The 10,562-nt window shown below is 52.7% G+C and overlaps 1 protein-coding gene across 2 annotated transcripts; it reads left to right on the plus strand.

The window, feature by feature from the left end:
- Positions 1–104: 104 nt before the first annotated feature.
- Positions 105–2,818, plus strand: Eif1b (eukaryotic translation initiation factor 1B). 2 transcript variants are annotated; one of them, XM_055601865.1, is made up of 4 exons: positions 105–453; positions 1,576–1,739; positions 1,995–2,096; positions 2,277–2,367. In XM_055601865.1, exons 1-4 carry the CDS (start codon positions 423–425, stop codon positions 2,307–2,309), a joined length of 330 nt encoding a protein of 109 aa, XP_055457840.1. In that variant the 5' UTR covers positions 105–422; the 3' UTR covers positions 2,310–2,367. The 2 variants fall into 2 exon arrangements, with proteins under 2 accessions (XP_055457840.1, XP_055457839.1); XM_055601864.1 differs by lacking the exon at positions 2,277–2,367 and adding an exon at positions 2,387–2,818 and having other exon boundaries at positions 109–453.
- The last annotated feature ends 7,744 nt before the right edge of the window (positions 2,819–10,562 follow it).

Raw genomic sequence — 10,562 nt, forward strand, 5'->3', positions numbered from 1 at the left:
GGGGGGGGGGCAGAGGCGCGGACCCCGCGAGCCGCACCAGTGGCGGCCCCGGGGGAGCGTTTCTCGCAGTGGTACCCGGAAGTTGCTCCAGCCGGCGCCTCGGGCGGGACGGACCGCGGCCGCCCGCGGTGGGCTTCCGCCCGCCCCGAGGCCCCAGCTTAGCGCTCCGGGGCGGACGGGGCGTGCGTGCGGTCACGTGGCGGCGGCGCGCGTAGCTAAATACGCGGCGCCGGCCATTTTGTGCGAGAAGCCGCAGCGCCGCCCCTCTGCTCGCGCCGTGCCTCGGCCTCCGGGTCTCCCTGCGCCCCGGGCTTCCGCCGCTTCATTGATTTCCGTTTCTCGCCGCTGCAGCCTCCTGACACGGTGATCCGGGCGGCCCCCGCAGGAATTTTATCTCCTCACCGGCCTCACACTAGTGTCGCATGTCCACTATCCAGAACCTCCAATCTTTCGGTAAGGTCCAGTTACCGGCCGCCGCCCGCGTCCCTCTGGGCTTTGTCTCGGCGCGCAGAAGATGGCGACCCCGGCCCCGGGGGCGGCTTTCTCTAGCCCGGGGCGTTGGGAGCCCGACGCTGGCTGGGGCGGACAGGCGTCTCGGGGACATGCCAGGGCTGCAGAGACTAACCAGAGGCCGGGAGGACGTGTCGCCGGCCGACAGGCCGGGGGCTGCAGAGACCTGCAAGGGGGCAGAGTGTTGGCTAGAGCTGCAGGGCTGGAGCTGCAGGAGCTTGCGGGGAACCCGACACCCGCAGGGAGCCTGCGAGGCTCAGGGGCTGGCTGGGGGCCTCGGGGCTGGCCGGGGCTTTGCAAGGAGACGGGAGGGGTGGGGCTCAGAGGCTGGGGAACCCGACAGCTTTCAGCTGACTCGGGGACCCGTGACTCTCGAGGACTCACAGGTGTGGGGTTCGGGGATGCGCAGTCCTTACCGGGAGACTCGGGAAGCTCAAGGCTTAGGCGATCTGCGACCCAGTCGGCGAGGACTGGAGCTTGGGGGGTGGCAGAGGTGCCCGAGGGACCTGCAGCTGGCAGGAGCTGGGGACTGGGCTGCCCCCAGCTGATTCTGAGCAAACCTCAGAGGTTTCTGATAAAATCCGTAAGTCCAGGCCTCTCTGACTGATTTGGCATAGAAGTGGTCTTGTTGCCGCTGCTCGCAGTCATTTGTAAATTACACCTCTTGAGATGGCGTGAATATGTCGATAATGTATTTATAACACTCGGGGACTACGTTAACTGACTGGGGTGGGTGTTTCTGAATGCCTGTATTGTCAAAATATAACGGAGATGAGGCGTATTCTTGTGGCGGCCATATGAAATTAGGGTTTCATAAATGTCTTTTGTCTATTAGAGGGTGGCTTCAACAATGGTATTCTCTATTCTTAAGCTCAAATATCGGCACACACAGCCTGCTTAGGTTTTCTCATTTGAAGATGTCAGCGAGCCGCTTCCTCACCTGCAGAAGCAAAGCAGGAACCCTGGGGCCCTTGCTGCAGTCTGTCTAGATCTGTAGGGGACCACATTTCCACGTAGTACTTTCAAACACCTTTTGTGCTGTGGAATTTTTCTGTCCCTCTGCAGACCCCTTTGCTGATGCAACTAAGGGCGACGACTTACTCCCGGCGGGGACTGAGGATTACATTCATATAAGAATCCAGCAGCGGAACGGCAGGAAGACACTGACCACTGTGCAGGGCATTGCGGACGACTATGACAAAAAGAAACTTGTGAAGGCTTTCAAAAAGGTGATGATGTCAGGAGCAGGGTGGATACCAGTGCTTAGGCCCACGAAAACTGTTTTCTCTATCCCAAAGTAAGGTTTTACCTGGCTTTCAGGCAGAAATATGAGCCATTTAGTTATTGCTGGTCTCCCTGACATAATTTCTTTCATGTGGCCTACAGAGTCACTTGGTTCTGGAGCACACTGCTCCTTAATGCAGTCAAGCCCACTGACGTGGTTGCAGAAAGTCAAACCTGTGTGCATTTGACTTGTGTTGTAGAAATTTGCCTGTAACGGTACTGTGATTGAGCACCCTGAGTACGGAGAGGTTATTCAGCTTCAAGGTGACCAGAGGAAGAACATTTGCCAGTTTCTTTTGGAGGTGAGTGACCGGGTGCACTGTGGGGGTGACCTTGGGAGTGCTTCTAAGAGCAAACGTTTTTAACTGAGCAGGAGTCCTTTCTTGGTAAAATCCCCGGGCTTGTGGGAAGTGAAGGGGCTGCGGATGGTAAGGCTTAGGTGCGGCTCACTGTGTGGCTGAGTGGCCTGGTGATTGCTGTAGGAGCAGTGCCCTGTGCTGCTGTGCGAGCGTTGAGGGACTGTCAGCTGTGCGTGGTGGGAGCCGTGGTGGCCGTCGCTGCTGAGACTCTGCTGAGCAGTTTTCCTTCCCAGGTCGGCATTGTCAAGGAAGAGCAGCTGAAGGTCCACGGATTCTAAGATGAGCCCAGGCATGCGGCGAGTTTAAGTGGTTTTGTTCTGTAACCCAGTTTGGCTGCCTCGGGAGATGGTTCTCCACGGTAAACGACAGACTTTGTGTTTATTTAGTCATTCAGACTTCCACTCACACTTGCATGGCTACAGAAAACACGGGGTATGTAGGCCCCTAAGTCATAAGAAAATCGCAGTAAGATGGGAGCGAAGCCCGAGTCCATCCTAACATGTTTCCAATGGAAAAGCTTTTGTTCTGAGTGTTTATTGTTCGGTTTTATTTTCACTTGATTATTAAATGTTGCTGTTGTTGTTGTATTAAACCATGTGTGTTGCAGCTTAACAATAAAAAGAAAGTCTGTGAGTCCTTTCTGAGCGTACGCTCCAGCTAAGCCAGTAATGCACATTTGTGTCCTCATTTGCCAACTAAGGATAGGGAGGACTGTGAACTGTCTGTCCCCTGCAGCCTGTGGTGGCCATCAGGAGTTGACCAGCTCCTGAATGGCAGCAGGGAGAGAGTTCTGTTACAGCTATCATCCCCAGAGGCTTCTGTCTCAGAAATGTAGTCACAGGCCCGCCCTGCAGGTGTGGGGGTGCTGCCCCTGTCTCCAGGGCGGAAGGCCTGGGCTTTGGGTCAGCAGTCTGGAGTGCCAGACAGGGCCTCTGCCACGGCCTCTGCGCTCCGAAGCATCGGGTGCACTTACCTAATGAAGCTGGAGCTTGGGTGACTGCGGGGACGGTGGTGGGAAATGATCGTGAGGCATCCATGCTCTTTCTCCTGAATCCCTGTCTTTTCAAACAGTGATTTACTGAACGGAAGGACTACACCAGGAAACCATTGAGCGGAAGCAGAGAGAGGCATGTGGAGTGTGCTGGGTGGCACAGGTGTGCTGTCAACAGCCTGCTCTGCCTCCTGGGAGGCCTAAATCCTAGGTTTGCCCTAGGACGACGGACTGCTCCAACGCCTGTGAGACCCTGTTCTGCGTCCTAGGGGGACAGTCCATTTGAGGAGGCTTGAGAGTTTTCCCCAGGTTTTTGGTGGTCTTTTTGTTGTTTATATATATAGACCAGGCTGGCCTTGAACTCAGAGATCCACCTGCTTCTGCCTCCCCAAGTGCTGGGATTACAGGCGTGCGCTACCATACCCAGCCTTTTCAGAACTGTCCCAGCTTCACTGTCTTACTTGGGTCTAATTGTCCCTGTGGCTGAGGACACTATAAAGCAGGAATCTTGGCTTGTACCACAATCCTGTGTGAATACATTTGCTGAGCACTTCGAGAGCATAGGAGAGTGGCTCGTGTAAGACAGGGAAGGCCTCAGAGATGGGATACCTGAGTGGTCTCCTCGCCCAAGAGGGCTTGGGTTGTTACAGTAAGCACAGGCTTTCCTCACTTGTCTGTTTCATAGTGTCTGCACACCTACAAAAACCAGTCACAGCAACTCAGAACAGCCAGATAGAAGTCCTAAGGCCTCAGCTCAAGAGACCAAAACAGACTTGTTTATCAGAAATGAACAAGTGAGATTCCCCATGCCCAGTCCTCTGAAAAGATTCAGGCTGCGTGTTCTCCACTGGCTCATGTTTCACAGTGCAAAACTATTGGGCAAATAAATTTGTCTCTGGACTTCAAGGCTTTGCAGACAGTGGCAAAACCACTGTGAAAGGACAGCTTTGGCTGAGGTAGGCTGGAGTAGTCTGGGTCCTCTGCCTGTCAGCACTCTGGAGGGTAGACAAGCAGGCCATCACAGTGAACGGACAGTTCCTTCCTGGCCACCATGGCATTCCCCCAAAGAGTTTGAGATTCTGTCACCAGCTGGCCTCCAGCGCATCTGCTCCCTCATTGAGGTATCTGCAAACAGACTGCCTGGTGCACTTCCAGGACTGCCGAGCCATTCCTTTATCAGTGGAAGGGAGTAGTGCAAAGGAACATGTGGGAGGTTCCACACATTCCTCCAAGAAAGCACCGTGGCGTGGGGTTGGCACCAGTGAGGGAGGAGGGCTGGCCAAATGGCCCTTGGCGGCTCTACCTTCCAGGCACTATAGGATGACCTGCCCATGAAAATCAATGGAGAGCAATTCTGCTCTCCGACCGCTGCGGCCCATCTCTGCTCTTGGTCACCAACAGCACGACCCTGAGTCTTCCTACAAGAATTACAGAACTGGGTGTGGTGGCACATGCCTGGAATCCCAGCCGGGGCTACTTGATACCCGGTCTCAAACAGCAAGCAATTGCAGAGAGCTGTGTGTTGTATCAAGGTACAAAGGTCTAAAGTTGAAGGTTCTTGCAGTGTTCGTAGGCTCCCTGCTGGATAGCCTGTTGAGCCCAGAAGCAATTCGGAAGGGTTCCAGAGCACCCTAGAAGGAAGCCGATTTTACCTGCACTTGGCTGTTGCACGTTCTCACCTGAAAGCCCTTGAAGCCCGAAGACGTGTGGTCTAAGGAGTGGAGGCAGCATTTTCAGTCCATGCCAGTCAGGGATGGCCAGTGCTCAAGAGTTTGGGAGGAAACAGTATCCCTGCTCGCCAGCATGCAGTCAGTGTGGTTGACTCAGGCTGGGGAGTTCTCTCTCATCGGGAAGAACAGTGTGAGTCACTGTGATCCACCTGGCAGACCAGGAGCCTTAAAGGGGAAAGGGTGGGTACCAGGGGAGGATGCGAAGAGGCAGATGAAGGCTGGAGTGGTCCGTCAGCACCCTCTTGTGGACACCTAGACACCATGGCTCCTGGCCACAACCGCCTGTGTGGGCTGGTATCCGCACTCACCTCAGCCTGTATCTTTTCACAGTCCACAAAGGCAGTTCTAACTTGAGGTCACCTGTGAGAAACAGTACAGTGTTTACACAGCCTTACCCTGGGAATATACACAGCCACCCCCGTGCCATTAAGAAGTTAATTCCGTGTCCATTGAGATATTGGCTTATGTCCTCTGTTGAGTGAGAAAGCCAGAACACAACTGAGACTTCTGAATCGTCAGTTGAGAGTAAACACAGCCTGGAGTGTGTTTGCATTCTGCACCGGGATCTTGCTGTCCAGCGTGTGTGTGAGTGCAGAGGGAGACTCAGCTGGAGAGCCAGAGTCAGTCTGTCTCCTGGAAGTGATGCTCCAGTGTGGGTTTCACTGGATCCAGCGTGACATCATTCCCTGTCTCAGAGCTCCCCCAGGAACCTTGGGAGGTGTCATTTCCTGCAGCAGTACCCTTAGCAGCAACCCTCAGAGCACCTGTAGTTACACCAAGCGCAGGCCCTCAGGGTCCCAACTCGGCCTGCCTTGTAGTAAAAACAGCCGATTAGATCTCAGCACTCACATCGAGTCTTGCCCGCCGGCATCTGATTCCATCATTCTGCGTACCTGTCATGGCCAGCAAGATCCACAGTTACACCAGTGCAAACTCCTGTTCTCCCTCGACTCTCACTCCACCACCTGACATGCACAAGGCCTAGGCTTGATTCTTAACACCACTGACTGACCATGGTGGCACACCTGTAATCCCAGCATCCAGGAGGAGGAGGCATGAAGATTAGAAGTTCAAGGTTATCCGCTCCTGCTTAGTGAGTTCAAGGCCAGCCCGGCATACATGAACCCGTGTGAAGGCAACCCTGACTGTCCCACATCACTTAACTGCTTGTCTGGAGTAGCTAAGGGCAATAGAAGCAAGCCTCCTCTACTTTCTCCCTTCAGCCCTTGCCCTTTGTTGAGCCCAGAAGGCTTGGGGACATCCCTCGGAAATAGTGGAACCTCATTTCCCACTCAGATCTGTGGGTCCCCCCTCCCACCTGACTGGAGGACCTGGGAGCAGGGTCCTGGGCAGAGATGAGTATGGTGGGTGTGAAGGACAGCTTGGTTATTGAAATAGCATGGCATGCAGTAGCTTAGTGGATAAAACGCTTGCAACACAAGCATCAGGACCAGAGTTCAAATCCCTAACACCCATTCGGATGATGCCGGGAAGGAGTGTTGGCCTTCCGGTGATCGAAGCACTCAGGAGACAGAGACAGAAGGTTCCTGGAGCAAACTGGCTACCTGGACGGGTGAGCTCTGCATTTAGGGAAAGACCCCTGCCTTGATGTCTGTAAGACTAAGAGCAATCAAGGAAGATGCCTGCCACCAACCTCTGGTCTCCTCATGCATGCACACTCACACACAAACACACACACACAAAAACCCAAACCAGAAAATTAACATCACAGGGCGACTGCCTTCCAGCAGGCCTGGAAGCGGCTGGCACTGTGCCAGTATTGACTCCTCCTCCTCCCACCCCACCCTCGTCTTGTGGGAGCAAGGCTTACTACCTCTGCCTGTGGATTTTACCTCTTCTCGCCCCCGTGCTCTGGTCAACACTTCTTAGCATCCTGTCTTCGCCTGTGCTGCTTCGTGGCTCTCCCCAGCCTCCTCACTCTGTCTCTCTGTCTCTTCTTGTCTCTCTCTCTATCTCTGTGTGTCTCTCCCTCTCTCTCTCCTTGTCTCTCTGTCTATCTGTCTCTGTCTTTCCCTGTGTGGTCTCACAATCCTTTTCCTCTAATAAGAATAGGAAGGGACAAAAAATAGACAAGTTATTTGAAAATATTTTTGCCTATTTTTCTTGATAAGTTCTCAAATTTTAAGTTATTTGGTGACATTGGATAGCTACGTTCCCCCTAACTATTAACAGTGAATGAGGTTCCACAGCTGTGCCGTCTCTGTTTCCAGTGCTCAGCTCAGCCACAGAATTTGGCTTCATAGGATGTTTCAATAATGATTCACAGGCGGGCGTGGTGGAGCACACCTGTGGTCTCAGTACACAGGGAGGCAGAGGCAGGGGGATCACTGTGAGTTTGAAGCCAGCCTGGTCTACAAAGTGAGTCCAGGACAGCCAAGGCTACACAGAGAAATCCTATCTCAAGAAAAATAAATTAATAAATGAATTTTTAAAAGGATGCTTTTTCTCTCCCGCACAACTGTCCTCCAGCTAGGAGACAGTGCAAGCCCCGCTCAGCCCTGGGTGCTTCCTGATCCCGTGGACCCACTGTAGAATAGCACGCTGCCTCCCACCCTGGGTTTCCTCATCCACTAATGATAATGACAGCCTCAGGGGGTCAGTGGGAGACCAGCAGACAAGGGTCAGATCAGGGCACCAAGGGAACTGCAGCTGCATCCTGGCCGCTGTGGCTCATGACCAAAATGTCCCCTGGCACAGGATCTGATGCCCTCCCTGGCGTCTGAAGGCTTCAGGCGTGCACACGGTTCACGCACACACAGGCGAAATGCATAAAATAAACATTTAAAATTTGAGCAAGGAAACCCCACGCCGCAGCAGAAGACGGCTGCTCGTGCCTTTTCCTGCGGAAGGCGAGTCACTGAGTTCACTTCCAGCTGCTGAATTATTTTCCTGGGAAGATGGGAACTGAGGGAAAGGGTCTGCCCAGGACAAGCACTGATAAAGGCAGGTGCTGTGTCAATCCTGACACGTACAGATTCTGCCTGAATTCTGGAAGAGGGCACCAGATGTCATTATAGATGGTTAAGAGCCGCTGTGTGGTTGCTGGGAATTGAACTCAGGACCTCTAGGAAGAGCAATGGGTGCTCTTAACCTCTGAGCCATCTCTCCAGCCCCTCTGTTGCTGCTTTTTTGAGGTGGCCTAACTACTCCATCCAGGCTGGCCTTGAACTCCTCTCTGTGTAGCTTACAGGCATGAGCCAGAATGCCCAGGCTTTTCTTTTCTTTCTGTTGATTACTGCTTCCAAACATTTATCAATTTCCAATTTTTTCATAATGCCAATATATGCTTTTTGAGGCAGGGACTCCTATGTAGCCCTGACTGGTCTGGAATTCATCATGTAGAACAGGCTGTCCTTGAACTCACAGAGATCCACCTGCCTCCGTCTCCTGAGCGCTGGGGTTAAAGGTGTGCGCCACCACACCCGGCTTGGTTTTTCTTGACCCTTTGATTATATGTTTACTGTCTTTGCCCTGAGGTTATTTCTCCCCTGTCTTCACTCTCTTATTTTTGTGACGTCTCTAATCTGATGATTCCCTTCTCCTACCCGGCAGTGGGTAATAGTACGTAGTTCCCAGGAGTAGCCCTCACAGCTCTGTTTTGTTAGCTTGTTTTTGTTTTTTGTTTGTTTTGAGACAGGTTTCTTTGTGTAGCCCTGGCTGTCCTGGACTTGCTTTGTTAGACCAGGCTGGCCTCAAACTCAGAGATCCAGAAGCCTCTGCTGGGATTAAGGTTTACAGCACTGTGCCTGGCTGTTGGCTTGTTTTAAAAAGGGGGTTCACCGCATAGCAAAGCTGGCCCTGTTTATGCTCCTGCTTCGGCTTCCCAAGCGCTGGCTCTACGTACGTGTGCCACCCTGCCCAGCTGTCTGGGGTTTGATCATCACGCTCCTATTACAGTTCACTTATTCCTTTGTCTGTAAATGGGGTGTTCTCCGCTGGGGTCCACTCCCCTCAGCTCCGCAGACACTCACCCTTCCCCACACCCTCCCTAGGTGACAGCGTGTGAAAGCCCAGCCCTGCGCCTGAGATGGCACTCCTTTCCTGGTTGCCCTGAAGCCAGCATTTCTTTCCCACTTTCCTTTTCCTGTTGGTACCCGGCGTGTCAGGAACAGCTGTATCTGGTTGAGCCACAGATCCACAGGTGTGTACTGTTCTGTAGCCTTGTTTACAGTTGGGGGAGGGGAGGATAACTGCTTTTGGCCGATAGGTGGCGATATTGGCCCATTTATGGTCAGCCTTTAAATTTCATAGATTAAAATGCTTCCATTTGTATTGGTTTTAGAGAAAAGACCCCAGAGATAGAGTTGCTGAAGGTTATAATAATGCCAGATCCATTCTCAGACACGCTATGTGCTCAAGAAAAAACAAAAAAACTTCGCTCTGAAGAACCCTCTGATCTGCCCAGAGTACACCTGCCTCCTGGACAGTTCTCTATTCAGAAGCACCCTGAGGTGGGGTGGGGTGGGGTGGGAAGCCCCTGCTTCCCTGGACGCCTGCTTCTGAAGGAGCTGCTCAGCGTCATCTCTAGAGACCGTCCTCAGAGCAGCCGCTTGTCTGCTGCCTGGCGGCAGGCAGCTCGCCCTTGTCACAGAGGACTAGGTTGGCTAATTCTCTAGAACAGAAGAGAGTGTGGAGGTGATGGCACCCGTGATGGTCAGTGTTCCTTGCCAACCTGGCACAGCCAGGATGGGAATCTCATGGAGGCAGTGTCTACTTTGAGTCAGCCTGCGCCCATGTCTGTCTGCCTGTACCACCTAGTCTCCCTAGCCTGTGAGAACGCCAGTTAAAGACTGTGCTTGAGACAGCACACACATGTACATATATACACGCACCATATATGCATACGCCCCATATGTACACGCACATATATACACATAGCATATATGCATACACTGACTATATCCACATATACCATGTATAGGCATTCCCTGAAGATAGCATTCATAGTTTTACTTTTCACTCATATTGCTGTCAAGTGTGTCAGGAACAGCTTTGCCAGACGGAGTCACAAATCCACAGGTGTGACTATTTTATACTTTGATTAAGAAAAAAATAGATGCAGTTCTTGCAAGTGGCTGATGGGTGGTGCTGTTTGCCCACCTATGCTCAGCCCTTACACATCTATTGCTCTGCCTTCGCTTTGCGTTGGTCTTAGAGAAAAGAAGTCTCTTGGTTGCCATGGTTGCCGTGGGAAGACCCGCCTACTGTGCGTGGCCCCACTTTCTGGGCAGGAGAGCGGGCACTAGCCCTTCTGTGCAGGAGCAAGCACTGTTCCTTCTCTGCTCTTGACTGTGGGCGTGCCGTGACCAGTGGCTTTAGGTTGTTGCTGCTCTGGCAGCTCCGCAGTCTATATCCTGGAGCTGGGAGCCACGTGAATACACTCTGCTTTAAGTTGCTTTTGTTGGAGTATTTTAACACAACTGTGGGGAAGAAATTGAGATGCACCTGGTAGAGGGCATGGGCACACATTTCCTAACTTGAAGACCATCATGTGCACCTCATTAGAATGAGTGGACTTAGCTTCACACATGTGTGGAGCAGTGAATCTTTGTCAGGAATCGTGCCTGGTCACAGTCTTAGCAGATGCGAGAGCAGGAGGTGAATGCCAGCATAGAAGGTGGACAGCTAGCTGTCTGAGCCGGGATCTCTGCCAGGGAAATGGGAAGA

Source organism: Psammomys obesus, unplaced genomic scaffold (genome assembly GCF_907164565.1).
Source record: "Psammomys obesus unplaced genomic scaffold, mPsaObe1.curated_primary_1811, whole genome shotgun sequence".
Taxonomy (NCBI): domain Eukaryota; kingdom Metazoa; phylum Chordata; class Mammalia; order Rodentia; family Muridae; genus Psammomys; species Psammomys obesus.